The sequence below is a fragment of the Haliotis cracherodii genome, unplaced genomic scaffold (assembly GCF_022045235.1).
Source record: "Haliotis cracherodii isolate W230 unplaced genomic scaffold, xgHalCrac1.p SCAF_10, whole genome shotgun sequence".
NCBI classification, from domain to species: Eukaryota; Metazoa; Mollusca; class Gastropoda; order Lepetellida; family Haliotidae; genus Haliotis; species Haliotis cracherodii.
Window position 1 is genome coordinate 16848070 of NW_027266265.1, and position 17373 is coordinate 16865442.

Here is a 17373-nt window from a genome sequence, read left to right on the forward strand (position 1 = left end):
ACCACTGACCACTGACCACTGCAGGGTGGAAACAAAACTGAAAATCCTTTGTGGTCATCTACTTAATTTGACACCAACACCTGAAATCAAGGAAACTTTAAGATTCCCACAAGACTGCAGGAGTCTCCATTTCATTATTTAACATGGAAACATGTAAGAAGAAAAGGAACCAAAACAATAAAAATAGAATACATGTAATGGAAATATTGTTTAAAACATGTTTTCATGCATTTGTAAGACCAGGGAAGAAGAAATAAATCTCAGACTGCAATTTTTTTTAACCAATTTATGTTTGAAAAGGTGATGACCTCCTCCAGTGTCCGAGATCAAACGCGCTGTGTGTAGTTTGATGGTTATCATCTAGACAAGTTATATTACTGTATTCGACGTAATAAGCACCCAGGGCGCTCTCAAAATTAGAAATAGGGAGCTCTTATTTGAATATTATTTGGGTGAAAAAAATAGAGTTGAGAGAATTTCATGGTTTATGCCGACAGCCTGAAATGTTTATGTACAACAAATATATTTTTCCAGAATTAAATCACCATAATTAAGTGTGCATAAAACACACAAGTGCGTATTATACACGAATAGATAAGTCTTGTGTACATTGATCAATTGGAAGGGGTGCAAATGTCGCCATGGGCGCTTATTAGAGGTGGGCGCTTATTTTGTCGAATACGGTATGCATAATATTGTTCCTACAACACAGGAAGTAACATAAATTATGTCACTTTTTAAAACGTTTTTTCATCAACTATATCTACTTTACTGTGCATTCCTGCACTTGTTTGTAATGTCCACTCTTGATAACATGAAGTTATCATGACGCAGCAATGATATTGCTGACTCTGGCAAAATAGAGACCATCACTCCAAACACTGTCCGAATTGTCAGAGAATGGTGGTATCAGTTCTAGGCAGTGATTTGTGACAGTACAATACTGCCCCGAAAAATGATAGTGATTCCTCAATATACCGCTGTCATCAGGGTCCAAGATCCTGACCCCGCGTTCTAGGACAGAGCATTGTACAGATATTCATTGCTGATGTTCACATTACGTAATGATGGTAGTGAATAGAACAGTGGCGCAATTATTTCACAGTGGAATGGGACATGTAGATCCATGTAACACTGGTCGTGGAGGATGATTCAAAATGCATGCGTAAAAAATACAAATACTTTTTAGTGTAAATGAATCAAAGTACAGTGTATTATTTTACTTGAAGATTTTATAAAACTAGACTCATTTTTCTGATGTTGCCCATTTTAACAATAATACATTTAATATGATCATTGATGAAACACAAAAAAACATCAAGAACAATTTTTCCATTTATAATACTTTATTATAAACAGTCATACAAGTGAGGAGTCTATGACAGCAACATTACGTACACTACTAGCTGCTTAAAAGGTTTACATTTAAAGGGACAGTAGGTCTCTTGGAGACTGGCCCAGAATGCAGGGTCACATTGACATCCTTGTCATTGTTTTGTGAAGAACTCGCACATAGAAGAAAAAGATAATGAATGCTTGGAAAGAATTCATTCTCTACAAATTTCATTTATTTTCAAACTAAAAGAACAATTCTTTCTATCAACAAAATATTTGTTTATTTGTTTATCAGCTTTCTTCCAGCTGTATATGATGATGGTTTGTAAGATTCTGGGTGAGTGAGTGGGGTTTAACACGGCTTTTAACATTATTCCATTTATATCACAGCGTGTCAGCTTAATGTGAGAGGAAAGCCTGAAGTGATGCAGGTCTCAGACGTTTACCACTTAGGTGAAACCCACGAGCACGGGTATGGTGCTGACAAACCTCGAAACATAATCGGGGCGAACCGGATTCGAACCGGATTCGAACCCACAATCATAGGTTTCTGGGGTGCCCAAGGGACGCAACTCTGCACTGTGAATCGCGGCGCCTTAGACAACTGGGCCACCCGTGCCCCCATGTAAGATTCTGGATCAGACAAACCAGTGACTGATAGTATGAACATGGATCTGTGCCATAAGGGAACTTTGCCATGCAATCAACTAAGTCACAGAGTCTTACCACCTGATCTAGTCGACTCTTACGACAAGCATATGTTACTGCTGACTTATTTCTAACCCTGATCAACAAAATCAGATTGACTACATACATAACTATTTCCTGTATCTGGACCATGACACATTAACATTTATTTGACGTCGGGTCAGGTTGTGGTGCCCTGATCATTTACTGCACAACAGACAAAATTATTTGTCCCTTGCGAGATTTAGAAACAGAAGCAGACTATTATCAGAATATGTGTATTTAAAATGATAAGTACTGTATTTGAACAAATAAGTGTTCCACGTGCAAAGATAAATAGAGCGGAAGCTTAATTTGGTTGTATGTTATTGAAGTTCACCACTTTAGTGAACCCCAAAAGCATGGATATGGTGCTAATGGATTCAGGGTGAATCTGAGATCTGAACCCATGATCAGCAGATCCTGGCATGGTCAGGGGACACAACTCTCAACAGGAAATTCTGGCACCTTATATAACTGAGCCATCTGTGTCCCACAAAAGTATGAACAGATATATATGTATGATACTTTTGTGCTAGCAGAGTTTTATCATAACTCCCAGCTGTAGTTATGAAGGAATTCTGAGATAGCTGTACCATCAATCAGTAGTATTGAAATAATTGGTCATGAAGAACTAAATTGTTTGTATGTTGAGAAAAAAAATGACTCATTTCAATCATTTCATTGACTGAATCAAAAAAGGGTTGGCAAGGACTGAATCAACAACTGTGTCCTCTGATAAACTGCGCTTATTGCTGTGTTATGTAAGCAATTTATAGTTTCATATCCACTAACAAGCCTTAGAGGGTGAAAAAGTTTACCAACAATATCTTTGTGAGCATTGTGTGCCAGGGACGAGGAAGCGGTGTAATGTGAAGCACTACCAAGCGGGTATGGTGGTCATTAGGTGGAATATGGAACCAGTACCACGAGAGAGCTAATCTCATGAGAAACACTTTCTGAGCATTCTGATTTCTAAAGATTAAAGTGTGAACTCTTATCAAAACTTAACATTTCTCCTTTAAGCTATACTTTATTTTGATGGTTTACCAATCTACTGACTAGGAAAGAATGAAAAGTGGACAAATATGCTCTTGAACTTTCGACAGGTATAATCAGATATGTCATTCTATAAAAATGTACACTTGACGTATAAAAAACAGTTTTGTGTATCATGGAAAGATTTAGCGAATCTCACCCTCGTGTCTTTTCATATCAAATATATCAACATGAGTTGATAAAAGTGGAAAAATTCTGAGGCTTGCCGAGGATTTTTGCCACTTCTATCAATGAGTGTGGATATATTTGACATCAAAAGACACAAGGGTGAGATTTTATTTATCATCCAACATCATTCTTCCAACTTTTTCAATTTGTAAAGACAGTAATTAGCCGTGTCTTCAGTGTAAAAAGTACTGCAAACAGCTTCAGTAGCAGAGCCATTAGTGATGTCATTGTATAAAGAATTAGGGTCTGGACAAACTCCCTGCCCATGAGTATGTTCCATTCTCTCATCTTTACATTTTCAACCAAATGCTCGGGGGCGTGTTTTATCCTTTAAGTACACTAAATACACATTATGTTATCAATGGAAATCAGAGCAACCCAGTGCCACAATGATATTTAAAATGAAATATTGTTTGTTAGTTTTCTCTGCACATGGTGCAATGTATGATGGAGGCCTGGAAATAATCGAGTCTGGACCAGACAATTCCAGTGATTGATACAGAGAGCAATGATCAACGCCGTCGGGTATGATGACACACTATAACCATGTCACCAAGCCTGACAAACCGATCCATTTATTCACCTCATACGACCGAATCGGTTACAAGGGAAAAAATGAAATACCGTATTCGACGTAATAAGCGCCCGGCTCTAATAAGCGCCCACGGCGATATTTGCTAATATATTGGCAAGTGAACAATCCCAATTAGCACCCCTTCCGATTGATCAAAGTACACAAGACTTATTTATTCGTGTATAATACGCACTCGTGTGTTATATGCACCCTTAATTATGGGCAATTAAATTCTGGAAAAATATATCTGTCGTATATAAACAGTTCAGGCCGTCAGCATAAACCACAAAATTTATCTTTCAACTCTGTTTTTTCCACCAAATTAATATTCTAATAAGAGCCCCCTATTCCTAATTTTGAGAGAGCCCTGGGCGCTTATTACGTCGAATACGGTATTGGATGTCACTAATGGAACAATGAAACAACACAACACATCTACTCGAGTAGCTGATGATCAACATTGCGCCTAGACTGCAGCAGTCTCCAATATATTATAAAAACATGTAAATAATGGCTCAAATAACTTAAAAAAGCAAACAAACAGGGACTGCTTCCAGTCTACATCGAGCCTAATACTTAATTACCATAGTCTGTATTTTCTAATACATGTTTAGCCTGGGGAATCCTGGGTAAGGATTCTATAATGATATAGGTACCAGGTTGTCATAAGAAGTGAGTGAGTGAGTGAGTGAGTGAGTGAGTTGGGTTTAACGCCGCTTTTAACATTATTCCAGTTATATCACGGCGTGTCAGCTTAATGTGGGAGGAAAGCCCCAAGTGATGCAGGTCTTAGACGTTTACCACTTCGGTGAAACCCACGAGCACGGGTATGGTGCTGACAAACCTAGAAACATAATCGGGGCGAACCGGGATTCGAACCCACAGTCATAGGTTTCTGGCGTGCCTAAGGAAGGCAATTCTGCACAGCGAATCGCGGCGCCTTAGACGACTGGGCCACCCGTGCCCCCTCATAAGAAGTGACTGAATGGATTGGGGGTCAGGTTCGGTGACTTGGTTGATTGCATGTCATTATATCCCAATTATGTGAATTGACGTGCATGATATCAATCACTGACAGTCTGGTCCAGACTTAATTGTACAGACCACTGTCATATAACTGAAATACTTCAGCGTTAAACAACAAACAAATTAATACATGTTGGTTTGGTACATACTGCACTGCTGAAGCTCAGGGTTTACTGCCACTTTGAAAATGGTTGTTTGTTTGTTTGTTGATTAATGCCACACTTAGCAATATTCCAGCTATATGACAGCAGACTGTAAATAATTGAATCTGGACCAGACAGTCCAGTGATTAATATCATGAGCATTGATCCATGCAACTGGGATCGATGACATGCATCAACCAAGTCAGAGAGGCGGGCCACCTGATCCCGTTAGTCGCCTCTTACAACAAGCATAATCGCCTTTTACGGCAAGCATGGGTTGCTGAAGATCTATTCTACCCTGGGTCGTCACAGGTTTGAAAATGAAAGTCACAAAGACCAAGAACCCTGTGATACAAAGTTGTAATGAGAATCACAGCCCCTGTGACGCTGATGTAATCTTGGAACTGAACCAACAACCAGTGAATCCTGGCATGGCCAAGGGGCATTACTCCAATCCCATGTTAAAAACGAGAGACTCTGACGTGAGCAAGTGAGTGTTGTTTAATGCCACAGTAAGCATACTTCAATCTCTAGGAAATCATCCATGTCTTGACCAGACAAACTAGTGACTGATATCATGAGCAATTTCCAAAGTGGTCAGGATGAAATGACACTGAATCAACCAAGTCACTGAATCAGACCACCTAATCCTCTTGGTCGTCACCCACAGTAAGCACAGGTTGATGGGTTCCATTTCTACACTACAATCTCCTTCACAAAATGAATAACAGCCTTGTTCATCTTTTATAGCCAGTTAGCGCCCTTTGCCACGGGAAACACAACTCATGTTAAAACTTATATTAACAATACTTTAAGATTTGAGAGACGAGGGGAAATACTTATACATATCTGCCCAGCATTATATAAAATTCTTTCAGTACATAACCAATCTTCTTTCTGTGATGTTACTTAATGGTCAGACCACAAACATGCTTCCAAATAAGAATAACTATCATCATCCAATTAAATCATTTCTTTCAATGGACATTCTCTAAGGAAGTGTGATTATCTATTTGAATGTGGCATTTCACATAAGACAATTGATGATACACAGTATCATTTTAGAAATATGTATTTTTTAGGGTAAATATATATATCTTTTATACTTATCCTGACTCGTACTCATTGCTTATTTCATCTCATTCAGAAAAGGTAGTGGAAACTCCTGTGTTGTCTTCCCCAGAACAGAGAAAAACATCTCACCCGAACGCACCCCTCATCCCCGAATCCACACCAGAAGCATGTGACCAAGCCGGTACACTCGTCACTCTCTTTTCTGTTACCCAACCGGCCTAATCTAAGTATAGATGATAAAGGAAGAATGTGGAACTGTCTGCCTAGCTGACCTGGCAGTTGATTCTTGGTGATAAAATCCTATCGGAGACCAAGATGGGCTAATGTGTTGTTGCCATTGTTGAATCGAGTGCTGCTTAAATCTATGGCAAGGATACCTGACATTCTGGCAGTTCTTCTGTTGATCCTCTAGTCTGTAAGAATGGAGTAGAGTGATCAGTTGATGGACATTAGTCATTTTGATACCGTTATACATGGTAAGAACAGAGCTGATACGCCCAGCGTTGAACCCTTGAGATTTTGGATTCTGCAACTTGAGGTGAAGTGGCTTCAGCTGCTGAGAATCCTTTACTTCTTGCAAATTGGTCGAAGCTCTTCCATTTGTCATCATATAGATTTCTAGTAGATCTACAAAGAGCTAGGGAGACAGCTGCAGCAGCTCTGATTAAGCATCCTTGCCTGGTGAGGTTGTTTGTGATATGCTCAAACGTAAAGCTTGGATGAACCTGCCTAGGGTGAGGATGAAGTCGGTTTGATGAAGTTTTAGTTCTGGACTCTTGCTGGCCAGTAAGATGCGACCAAAATCAGTAGAAGGCACTTTGTATGTCTGACCTTCTGTAGGACTGATGGTAACAGTGCTGGTTGGGGAAACGCATAAACGTGAAGTCCTTCCCACAACATTGCCAGTGCATTGTTGGCCCAAGGTTTGAAGGACTGCAACTGGGGCGATGAAGGCCTTTATTTGCTTGTTGAATCTGGTTGCAATAAGAAGATGGTGTAGGTCGTTTGTTGAGAGTGTGTTGTTGCTGCACAGCCAGTATCATTTGCTCAGTAAAACTAGCTACGAAATCGTTGGATGAGGGGAGGCATGGTACCTTGGTGATAAAAGCTGTGAACGTAGGAGGCTGTGCCTGTGTAAACACTGCAGCCTGCGTGAATGGCAGGGGTTGAGTGAAGGTCTGAGGCTGGGTGAAGGCCTGGTCCTGGGTGCAGGTCTGTATGCCTGAAACCTGGGAAAAGTTCACGAGTGATGGAAGCCGCATGGAGGTTGACGGCTGTGAACAGGAAGCTTGCTTCTGTGACTTCGAAGTCGACTTCGTGGCTGCCTTGGTGGACATCTTCGTAGAATCCTCTGGGGCCAACTATGTGGACTTTGTGGAGGTTGGGACTGAGGCTGAGGGTTGCGTTTGGGTGAGATATTTTTATTTTTCTCTGTCCATGGGAACACAGCACAGAGGTTTCAACTACCTTTTCGGAATGAGATGAGATGAGCAATCAGAATGAGTCAGTACAAGGTAAAATATATAATATTCTGTGTGCGGTCAACACTGAAAATAACAAAGGCCAAGAAACCCTCCAAATATACTTGTCAAACTCAAAGTTTGTTATTTACAATAACCATGATTGCCAGTCCTGGGATTTAGAGAGTTTATCAAATCATCAAAACCCAACTTTGAGTTGACTCCACAAAAGGCGGCATACAATTCCTTTAACACCAGATCTTAGTGCTCACAGCTGCTACACAGAGGCCAAGGTCACAGTCACAGGACCTCAGCCATCTTTTAGACATCCCATAACTGTTTTTGGTTCAATTATCAAAGTTTAGTCTGGAATGGAAGTTGCCATTTTGAAACTAGTGCACTAAAACTTAAGAAAAATGCCTTTTGATTGGCTAATGTTGACTTCCTGTTTGTCATTTCATTGGTCGGTCAAAGATTTGTGAAGGTGGTTCTGATGTGACCTGTAATGGGATGTCCCCAGATCTATGTGCAGTGGTAGCAAGCATGAAGATCTGATGTAATGAAATTGGGTGGTTTTAAATATCACAGATGAACATCTGCCTTGGACAAAAAATGTTCAGAAAAAGCACGTCAGTATTTTAAGAACAAATTTTCTCAGGAGTTTCCCTCCTGCTTCATTTTTGCGAGCTTGTCAGCGACATCACCACGGCCAATTTTGGCACAGCATTTTGCAAGTCGGCGAAGCTCTGTTGGAAATGCTTGTTCCTTCCACTTGCGGACCGTCTGGTAGCTGATCTCATACTGACCCTCAGGATAGTAGTCAATTCGAATATTGTCCAGCTCTCCGTCTGTCAGTCCTAGTGCTCGTCCTAGATATTTCCAATCCTTTCCGATATTACTTGCAATTACTTCCATTGCAGCGGGGCCAGGGACCTCTGATGATTCTTAATGGAGAGAAACAAATCTGATTAAAAAGAGACATTGTTCAGCATGTTGAGAATATAAAGTCACAAGGTTCTGTAGCTCACCTGACCCTTTTCTTGAACATTTGCAATATCAGATTATTAAAGTCCTAATCAAAGTGTAAACAAGAATATCCTAACTTCAACAACAGAAGATGTGATTCACCAAAACCTATTGATGTTTTTAAGCATCCTCCATACTGCATATGAATTTCATCAAAACACATCACTGGGTAACATGCAAAAATAATTAATTTGATATGGAAGCAAGTTCAGGTGAGCTAAAAGGTAAACACTAGCCCTGAGTATTGTGGATTTTTCTTGAAGACCCTTCATTTGGGTACATAAAGGTCTAAAGCAACTGCAAAGGTCAAAATACAAGGATAATGCAAGGACTTCTTCGCTAGAATATGGAAACTGTCAGATCAAGACCAACAGAGTAGCAGTGCATGCGATTCATTTTCTCATTCAATACAGCATCAAGAACGCATGAGTGTTGAACCCTGAACAATAAGCATCACTTCTACTGCTGTTGAAATGTTCCATGGCTGACTTACTGACTAAAGGTAGTTTGGGCTCTATCATCGGTCGCAACCTGGGTCTTTTTGGATTGAGAAGGGAGTTCTCTGTGACATGCATGACGTTGTTGTAGCCAACCTGCAGGTTGGGGGCCTTGCCTGTTGTTCGGACATTGAACTTGGTGCCATCAGCACCTGGGCAGAAATGGGAGACTAATTACAAGAAGTGAATGTTTCATGTGAAAAGCAGCGTAGTCATGACCCACAGCGAGATCATCAAGCTGCTTCAACATATAGCAGTGTGCTCGAGATCCACAGCGAGATCATCAAGCTGCATCAACATATAGCAGTGTACTCGAGATCCACAGCGAGATCATCAAGCTGCATCAACATATAGCAGTGTACTCGAGATCCACAGCGAGATCATCAAGCTGCATCAACATATAGCAGTGTAATCGAGATCTACAGCAAGATCATCAAGCTGCATCAACATATAGCAGTGTACTCGAGATCCACAGTGAGATCATCAAGCTGCATCAACATATAGCAGTGTACTCGAGATCCACATCGAGATCATCAAGCTGCATCAACATATAGCAGTGTACTTGAGATCCACAGCGAGATCATCAAGCTGCATCAACATATAGCAGTGTAATCGAGATCCACAGCGAGATCATCAAGCTGCATCAACATATAGCAGTGTAATCGAGATCCACAGCGAGATCATCAAGCTGCATCAACATATAGCTGTGTACTCATGACCCACAGCAAGATCATCAAGCTGCATCAACATATAGCAGTGTACTCGAGATCCACAGCGAGATCATCAAGCTGCCTCAACATATAGCAGTGTAATCGAGATCAACAGCGAGATCATCAAGCTTCATCAACATATAGCAGTGTACTCAAGACCCACAGTGAGATCATCAAGCTGCATCAACATATAGCAGTGTACTCGAGATCCACAGCGAGATCATCAAGCTGCTTCAACATATAGCAGTGAACTCGAAATCCACAGCGAGATCATCAAACTACTTCAACATATAGCAGTGTACTCGAGATCCACAGCGAGATCATCAAGCTGCATCAACATATAGCAGTGTACTCGAGATCCACAGCGAGATCATCAAGCTGCATCAACATATAGCAGTGTAATCGAGATCCACAGCGAGATCATCAAGCTGCTTCAACATATAGCAATGAACTCGAGATCCACAGCGAGATCATCAAGCTGCTTCAACATATAGCAGTGTACTCGAGATCCACAGCGAGATCATCAAGCTGCTTCAACATATAGCAGTGAACTCGAGATCCACAGCGAGATCATCAAGCTGCATCAACATATAGCAGTGTACTCGAGATCTACAGCGAGATCAAGCTGCATCAACATATAGCAGTGTACTCGAGATCCACAGCGAGATCATCAAACTACAAGTTAGAGGGACACATGTCAGGAGGTGATTTACCTGTGTAGTTGATGTATGTGTTGGTGTTGCCGCTGCTGCTGCTGCTGCTGCTGGTTCCTCCACAGGCTCCTGGCATCTCAGTAGAGGCATCAGTCTCTACATTCTGATTAACACAAGTTTATAATGCCAACAAATCACAAAACTATCACACAATAATTATCACATTCACAGTTTTTCCTGATTCTTTTAATCAAAACTGATCCCTTGGCCTCTGGGCAACTGAATTGGGTGTCCATTAGGGCTGGAACAAGTAAGTCAGGTACCTTAGTTGGGTTGGTCCTGCGTTGGACCCGTGAACAGTCATATGTTTGTTTGTTCTGTTGTTTAAGACCACACTCAGCAATATTCCAGCTATATGATGGCAGTCTGTAAATAATCAGGGGGCACTGGTGGCCCAGTAGTCTAAGGCACCGCGATTCTCTATGCAGAGTTGGGCATGCCAGAAACCTATGATTGTGGGTTTGAATCCCCGTTCGCCCCGATTATGTATTTAGGTTTGTCAGCACCATACCCATGCTTGTGGGTTTCACCAAAGTGGTAAACGTCTGAGACCTGCATCACTTCGGGCTTTCCTCCCACATTAAGCTGACACGCCGCGATATAACTGGAATACTGTTAAAAGAGGCATTAAACCCAACTCACTCACTCACTGTAAATAAATGAGTCTGGCCAAGACAATCCAGTGATTGACATCATGAGCATCGATCCATGGGATAGGATGACATGCATCAACCAAGTCAGCGAGCCTGACCATCCGATCCCATTAATCGCCTCTTACAACAAGCATAGTCGCCTTTTAAGGCAAGCATGAGGTTGCTGAAGACCTATTCTAACCCGGATCTTCACGGTTCTCCTGCCAATAGTAATGCTTTGTGCATTAGGCTTGTGGGAAACAGTAGCCAAAGATTTTACTATTTTCTAGACATCCTGGTAGTGTCTATTTTCAATCCATGTTTAGTGCTGACTGCATCTTCTATGAAAAATAACATAATTATTAAGAGACAGTTAAACACATTTACCATCACTATTGATGGTGAGCGAGTGAATGGTGTCGTGAGCAATGGCTGTTTTTACATGTAGATCATGATGGGACTAATTCCACTGCACCCTCTCCCACTTCACCCACTCTCTGATATACTGATCTCTCTCACCTCTGGCATCGTTGGCTTTGACATCTTTGCGTCTGTATCCCTGGTTCGGCCTATCTGGAGCTGTGAAAACAGGAGTGAGTGAGTAAGTGTGATTTAAGGCGCTTTTAGCAATATTCCAGCAATATCACAGCGGGGGACACCAGAAATGGGCTTCACATTGTACCCATCCATGCTGGGAATCAAACCCGGGTCTCCTCTGTTTTTTTGGGATTGGATTTAGTGAGTGAGTTTGGTTTTATGCCGCTCTAAGCAATATTCCAGCAATATCACGGCGGGGGACACCAGAAATGGACTTCACACATTGTACACGTCAGTGAAAAATTTAACCAATTAGCTACCCAACCGCCCCTTTAGGGATTAAAAATAATATGATACTATGACAAAATATGCAAGTGTTAATGGTATCTCACTAAATAAACCTGGGGATAGAGAAACTGAAGTTTCTGGGTCCATAATTCTGGTTATATACTAACAGTCGTACAACATGGGGTGCAGGCTAAAATGGCAGAGTTCACCGGGCTAAAACGACACCTCTTATGCAAAAACGACTACTAAAGGGCCAGTGAAAAAGGGCATCCCATCTGAATAACGATAAGATGGATTTATGTAGTAGTATATATGTGTTATTCATTGGTAACATCATTGATTTTATTTCTATACACAGCACTAATATCATTGTCTTCAAACAAATTTTTCACCATATTTCAGCATGAATATTTATCATCTTTGTCAACTATCAATATCATTGTCATCTATCGAGTCTAGTTTTCCACCATATTACAGCACTAATATCATTGTCATCTATCGAGTCTAGTTTTCCACCATATTACAGCACTAATATCATTGTCATCTATCGAGTCTAGTTTTCCACCATATTACAGCACTAATATCATTGTCATCTATCGAGTCTAGTTTTCCACCATATTACAGCACTAATATCATTGTCATCTATCGAGTCCAGTTTTCCACCATATTACAGCACTAATATCATTGTCATCTATCGAGGCCAATTTTCCACCATATTTCAGCACTGATATCATTGTCATCTATCGAGTCCAATTTTCCACCATATTACAGCACTAATATCATTGTCATCTATCGAGTCTAGTTTTCCACCATATTACAGCACTAATATCATTGTCATCTATCGAGTCTAGTTTCCACCATATTACAGCACTTATATCATTGTCATCTATCAAATCTTTATTTCAGCATGAATTATTGTCATCTTTATCATTGTCCTCTTCATTCCTGCAAATTTCTTTACACTCATCTACAGAAATTCCAGTACCACAAATACCATGTACATGATACAGCATGTTTCATATTCCTATTTACTCCAATAAGAAACAATTCTTGTTATGCATCTATAATACCTTTTCAGTTTGACATTGATTTAACTTGAGTAAAGGTACTTAAAACTTCAAAGTATGTTATGTTTTCACAATAAGTTTTGTTGCCCCTAATCTTTGTTTGTTTGTTTGTTGTATAACACAGCACATAGCAATATTCCAGCTATATGACGGCGATTTGTAAATTATCAAGTCTGGACCAGGCAAGCCAATGATTGACATTATGAGCATCAATCCACCTAACTGGGATACACTGACATGTATGAACCAAGTTAGTGAGTCGGACCACCTGATCCTGTTAGTCGCCTCTTACGACAATCATGGATACTAACCTGGATCTACATGAGTCCTCCCTAATCTGAAATGGCGAGTAAATTGGAGAAAAAGCTAATTTGTAATGTAAACATGCTTTGAGGCAATCACATTTCATAATCATTTGTGTTTACATGTGAAACTGTTAAACTTCATTTGTTGCTTGTAAAGTATAAAATATATAAGGTGTCGTTTTTGTCTCAAAATGTTAGCTGTTTTCACTTTGGGTGAGGGGCCCATTAAACTATGGTGCCATTTAGCGACAACGCTACAACATGAGACTGATATATATGCTGGTTGAAGTATTGTCTCTGATACATCTGGCAGGTATGAAGATTAAAACAGACATGTCAATGCTAAAAACACCATGGTGCACAAACACATAGTGTAAACATAGCAGCACTGTCTCTTTTTGTAGATATTGTTCATGTCAGTTGAAGACACACTTACTAATTCACTTATTACACTGAAACATCAACACAGGCATGATGCTGATACCAATAAGACCATCTTTTTTTAGATTGGAAATTGTCATCAGTGTGTGCAGCATGGAACTTGAGCTGGACTATCCTTACTGGCGTTGGTTGCAATAATCTAGAAAGTTATCTTACACCTGGAGGTGTTTAACATACTGAAGTAGTGTAGTCATATTTGGTGGAAAACCGGACCAGGTAGTGAATAATACAGTTATCAAGATGACTACGCAAGTAACAAAACGATTGTCTTTTGTTAAAAATAATAATAATATTTTCATCGAAACAAACCTCAATAACATACGCTTTACGGAGAAATGACCATAAATCCTTTCCTAGAAACACGGAAATATTGAAACGAAAGTAAAATCTGCGCATTGACGGAAGTAAACTTGGATGCTGTCTTGTGTTTCGCGCTATCTCGTTCCATGCAACGTTCAATCCGCCAGTCCAATAAACACGCTGTAAGGAGCTCTTGGTGTTTCAATCGCATTCTGAACGTGTAACCAGTCCACACAGGAACTTGTTTAAGAGTTCGCTCCCTTTGTTAGGCGCACATCCAAGCTCCTTCCCAGCGCGTGACACCTTCGTTACACTCTCGGTAACATAGTATAGAGAGCTCCGGGAACGTACTATCGCTGTGAGGAGCTTGGGCGCACATCTACATGTCGGGGTTTTCCATAGTATGTTAAACAGGATGCCCACACGTGGGAATTTTGTGCAATGATTAATAGTCCAGGTGTGAATTTAGAATATGGGATAACCCGATGGTACTGCCCGGCATTTAGGGCAAGTGGGTGCGTTATTGAGACTATTGCTTAAAATTACTGACAGAATGTCGGGTTTCTTGGGATCCCAAGCATGCATTGACGTTGTTTCATAGGCATTAAGAAGTTGACGGATGACAAAGTAGACGTCTTGCTTGACAACGGTATTAGGATCTTTTCCGAAACGTCGCCTTTACAGTAATTAAAGAAGTTGTTATCCATAAATTGTGTCTACTTTGCATAGAAGTTATAAAGGTTCCAGTCAAAACGACCAGTGAAATATTTAGATTGAAAACAACTACCACATATTTAGTCACATACAAAGTATGTATGGAGTGGCTTCAAAATAGAACTACATTTGTCAGAGCGTTCCCGGACGCTTCCGCCTCTTGCGGCATTCATATATCTCTTGATTATCGGCTTAATTAGAGATTTTTACTTGTATTGTAATAGTTTGTCACTTATCAAAACTTATAAACAAATGAAGTAACAAGAGAAGCCGATCTTCCCGAGGCAGGGATGTTTGATGCCTGAATGTAGTATTTTTCAAAAGTATCTGGACAACTCATTGACAACCAACTGCTTATCTTTTCTGTTTTGTACACAACTATTGTGATTTAGAGTGAGTTAAAGCTTTACCTCACATCGGCAATATTTCAGCCATATCGTGACGATTGTGATTTAGAAGGGAGATTATTTACACAGGTAACATATATTATATATGTTTGGTTCAGTTTGGCTCCTGTTATGTTATAATGATTTCAACTAAAATGCCAAAGAGAACTATCCCCAAGTTGCATCATTTTTTAACGCATACACGTACACATACGCACGCAGGCACGCACGCGCATTTCATTGAAACAGCAATCAATACAATAAACCACAACATCAGAATAAAAGTGACTATATTTATTACTAATCACATTTTTGATTTGAATGAGTGAGTGAGTTGGGTTTAACGCCGCTTTTAACAGTATTCCAGTTATATCACGGCATGTCAGCTTAGTGTGGGAGGAAAGCCCGAAGTGATGCAGGTCTCAGACGTTTACCACTTCGGTGAAACCCACGAGCATGGGTATGGTGCTGACAAACCTAGAAACATAATCGGGGCGAACCGGGAATCGACCCCACAATCATAGGTTTCTGGCGTGCCGAAGGGACGCAACTCTGCACAGCGAATAGCAGCGCCTTAGACGACTGGGCCACCCGTGCGATAATGAACCAAACCTAGGAGTATGTAGTTCGTTCACACTGGCATATATACATTTTCATACCATTGAATGGTCCTCTTTGACCATACTAAATTGACACTTAAGGGATATGTGGGTCGGAGTGATAATTTTGCTCGTTATATCGCTTATCGTGTCATACTAAACAATTTTGTATAATTTGTATAAGGCAAGAGACCTTTGTACATGGGAATACATGTACAATCCTGACACAATGTTTATGTTGTGGCTTGGCTCAGTATGGCTTCATAGTATCCATATGAACACGAAGACGATAGCTCTGCCCTGTTGTTATAGTAAAATGTAGGCGAGAAGGCAGCGCTCCCTTATTCCTGTTGACAAAGTATTGACCTTTCCGATATAACTATAAATTCTATCATATATTTAAAAAAAATATGGGGTTCCCGAGTAGTCTTTGCTTGTCGAAATGGGTTGGGGTGGTCAGGTTTGGTAAACTGGTTGACTGCGTGTCATCCTACCCCGACGACGTGGACCCTTGCTTACAGTATCAATCACTGGTTTGTCTGGTCAAGTCTCGATTATGTAGTCAAGTAAAGACAAGTAGCAGAATACAAAATATATACTGAATATAAAATAGCACAGCTTTGGCATGGTTGGTATTTCACTACCTACACTTTGGGAATAGCATAGTCCCTTACAGGCTTAATAAGACAATATATCGTCGTTGTTTAAAACCTTTAATATTTATTACATTAATTTCCATTAAAACTTTTTGTAAATATTTAATGCTCATATACGACAACTTCCTTTTATGATACACCATATGTTAGAGCGAGAATTGTCTTTTACAAATTTCGAAATAATTTGTTTGTATCTATACTATATCTTTGCGTGTATGATTTGTGGTATACCAACACATAGTTGTCAATGTTTATTGAGGAATCGATTAATTTCAAACAGCTTGTATATTTTTGTTCAGTCATCACTTGTTAATGTAATCAAGGTAAGTGACACGAATCTGCCAAAACATGTCTTACTTTTGATACCTAGAAACCATACACACTGATCCACCCATTAATTAGTTAAGCTTCATTGTTAAATCACTAGTAGTGGAAAAGTGGATTGTTGCTATATACGATAATTGATTATTAAGTTCCTGAAGAGCCGCGTGTCAAGTCTAAACGCCAATCAGCAAGTACTTAATCACTGCACGTTCCTCAAGTTAGTTCACTTTCCAAAGGTCCTAGATCTCTGCTTATTTGACGGACGAAACAATTTGCTCAACTGACTCATGTTTTTGTTGGTATACCTCTATCACATCATGTAATGTCCACACCAAAAGATTTCACTGTTAAACAATTCCTTCTGTGCGAGGCTCAGAACCTCTCAATCAACCCATGGCTGATTTCATGGCCGTATATCTATATTCTTGGAGGTGACTTTTCGACTGAATTTTAAAGACTCCCCAAAACACCGGAACAGGGAAACATTATTTTCACGCTGCCAAATGAATATCTTTATCTCTGCTTTCAAGAACGCCATTGTTGCCATGGACATTCTGCCTTTCTAGAGTGAACTCTGTCATGAGCTTCTCAGATATGTCTTAAAAGTTGTATT

The 17373-nt window shown here is 40.1% G+C and overlaps 1 protein-coding gene across 2 annotated transcripts; it reads right to left on the minus strand.

Moving 5' to 3' along the window:
- Positions 1–1349: 1349 nt before the first annotated feature.
- Positions 1350–14211, minus strand: LOC139454143 (protein immune deficiency-like). Of its 2 annotated transcripts, none has more exons than XM_071235669.1 (5): positions 14091–14211; positions 11663–11722; positions 10512–10614; positions 9085–9240; positions 1350–8509 (listed from the first exon to the last, which is right to left on the minus strand). In XM_071235669.1, the coding sequence occupies exons 1-5, from the start codon at positions 14175–14177 to the stop codon at positions 8220–8222; spliced, it is 696 nt and encodes a 231-aa protein (XP_071091770.1). In that variant the 5' UTR covers positions 14178–14211; the 3' UTR covers positions 1350–8219. The 2 variants fall into 2 exon arrangements, with proteins under 2 accessions (XP_071091770.1, XP_071091771.1); XM_071235670.1 differs by lacking the exon at positions 14091–14211 and adding an exon at positions 13777–13904.
- Between the last annotated feature and the right edge of the window lie 3162 nt (positions 14212–17373).